Source organism: Peromyscus maniculatus, chromosome 3, assembly GCF_049852395.1.
Source record: "Peromyscus maniculatus bairdii isolate BWxNUB_F1_BW_parent chromosome 3, HU_Pman_BW_mat_3.1, whole genome shotgun sequence".
NCBI lineage: Eukaryota > Metazoa > Chordata > Mammalia > Rodentia > Cricetidae > Peromyscus > Peromyscus maniculatus.
In genome coordinates this window covers 112392138-112393717 of record NC_134854.1, presented here as the reverse complement: position 1 = coordinate 112393717, position 1580 = coordinate 112392138, and the positions used below count along the sequence as shown (strand labels likewise).

Genomic DNA, 1580 nt, shown 5'->3' with positions numbered 1-1580 from the left:
AAGATATATATCTTACCATATCTCAAAGAGCATAGGGTTTAAATTTCTGTTACATGTTTGATAACACATGGGTTAAAATAAATAATATTAAGAGAAAAAACACAACTTCATATTTTTATGTAAAGCAAAGCACATAGACACTATGCCATGATTGACAGTTATAATGCCAGCACATTGGCCCTTCTTAAAGGAATTTGCCCTCAATGAATGTTCAAACATTTATCACCCTCTCACACATAGACCTTAACAAGTTACCTATGTGTTTTTCAGTGCTCATAAATACAAAAGGACTGATGGTGGCATAGATATGGACCACAAAGAGCTGGATATAGTAAGATGTTGGATCATTCAGGGACATCGTTCTTGAGCAGGAAATAATGCTGTCCAGGATGGACATCAGCACAAAGAAGCTCATGAGCATCAGGATGATCCGGGTGGCCCTTTCCTCTGGAGATGCTTTTGGAGAAAGGCTGGTGCTATGAAGATGCTGGGACTTCTTCTTGTGCCTGCACAGGAGGGTCATCATGTAGCAAGTGGAGAGGACCATAAGACTAATAAGAAAGGCTTCCCTGAGGGCCAGCAGTGTGGAAAATGTGCCTTGCATGAGGTAACTCATGGGTAGAATAGAGCAGGATTGAGTAACATACATAAAGTTATTCAAGGTCAAATTGGGCATGGCAATAATCGATACTAAGAGGTGACTGCTAATGAACATATAGAAGATACTCATGAAAAGAAGGGCACATGACATGTGACAGGAAGATATATGCTTGAATTTTGCCAAACAGGAGTTTCTGGGACTGAGGATGATAGCCTGGAGGACACTCAACAGGCTGGTGGTACAAAGGGAAAGACCCCTAAAAATTCTGTACAAGTACATAAGGAATTTACATGTGATGTCATCCCATCCCCTCCAAGAAAGAAAAATGTCTGTGGCTATGAATGCTGTGATCAGAAGCATCAGTAGGTGGATTATGGCCAAGAGACCAATGGGCAGGTCAGTAGGTTTGGGCCTGTGTCCAGAAGTGAACTTGAGGATGTGGACGAGAAGAAGGATGCTGTTGGCTGAGATTCCAATGCCAATTTCAAAGAAATAGGTGTTCCTTAAGTGGGAATTAGTGTGGTGTTCGTGGTTCTTATTCATTTTATGTGGGAACAAACAGTGGCTGAAGAGGAAAGTAGATCAATGACTCATCATAGACACAGCCCCAGGAACCACTGCAGACAGCTCTGCTGCCTCAGGGACACACGCAGCTGGCCACACACACTTGTTCCCCTGCAGACTCAGTTCCACCTCACACTCCACAGACCATCCTCCTGCTAGCCCTTGTCCTAGTCCTCAGAGCCAAGCCTGGATCCTGTGTCCCAGGGTGGCTGCCTCAGTGTGTGAGCTCCTTCAACATTAAAAACTGCAACCATCAGAAATGATGTCTTTCATATATTACATGTTTGTGTTTTACTGGAGCAGTAGCAGCTTCTTACTCAGTTTTCATCAATGACATCTTGATTTCCAGGTACATAATAGACAGAATTTTACTATTTAGGGTGAGTTTGAATGAGGATGATTGTGTAATAGAAGA

General features: G+C 42.6%; 1 protein-coding gene across 1 annotated transcript; it reads right to left on the bottom strand.

The window, feature by feature from the left end:
• Window positions 1–211: 211 nt before the first annotated feature.
• Window positions 212–1165, bottom strand: LOC102920911 (vomeronasal type-1 receptor 94-like). Its single transcript, XM_006995751.3, has one exon. The coding sequence runs from the start codon at window positions 1142–1144 to the stop codon at window positions 212–214; it is 933 nt and encodes a 310-aa protein (XP_006995813.3). The 5' UTR covers window positions 1145–1165.
• Between the last annotated feature and the right edge of the window lie 415 nt (window positions 1166–1580).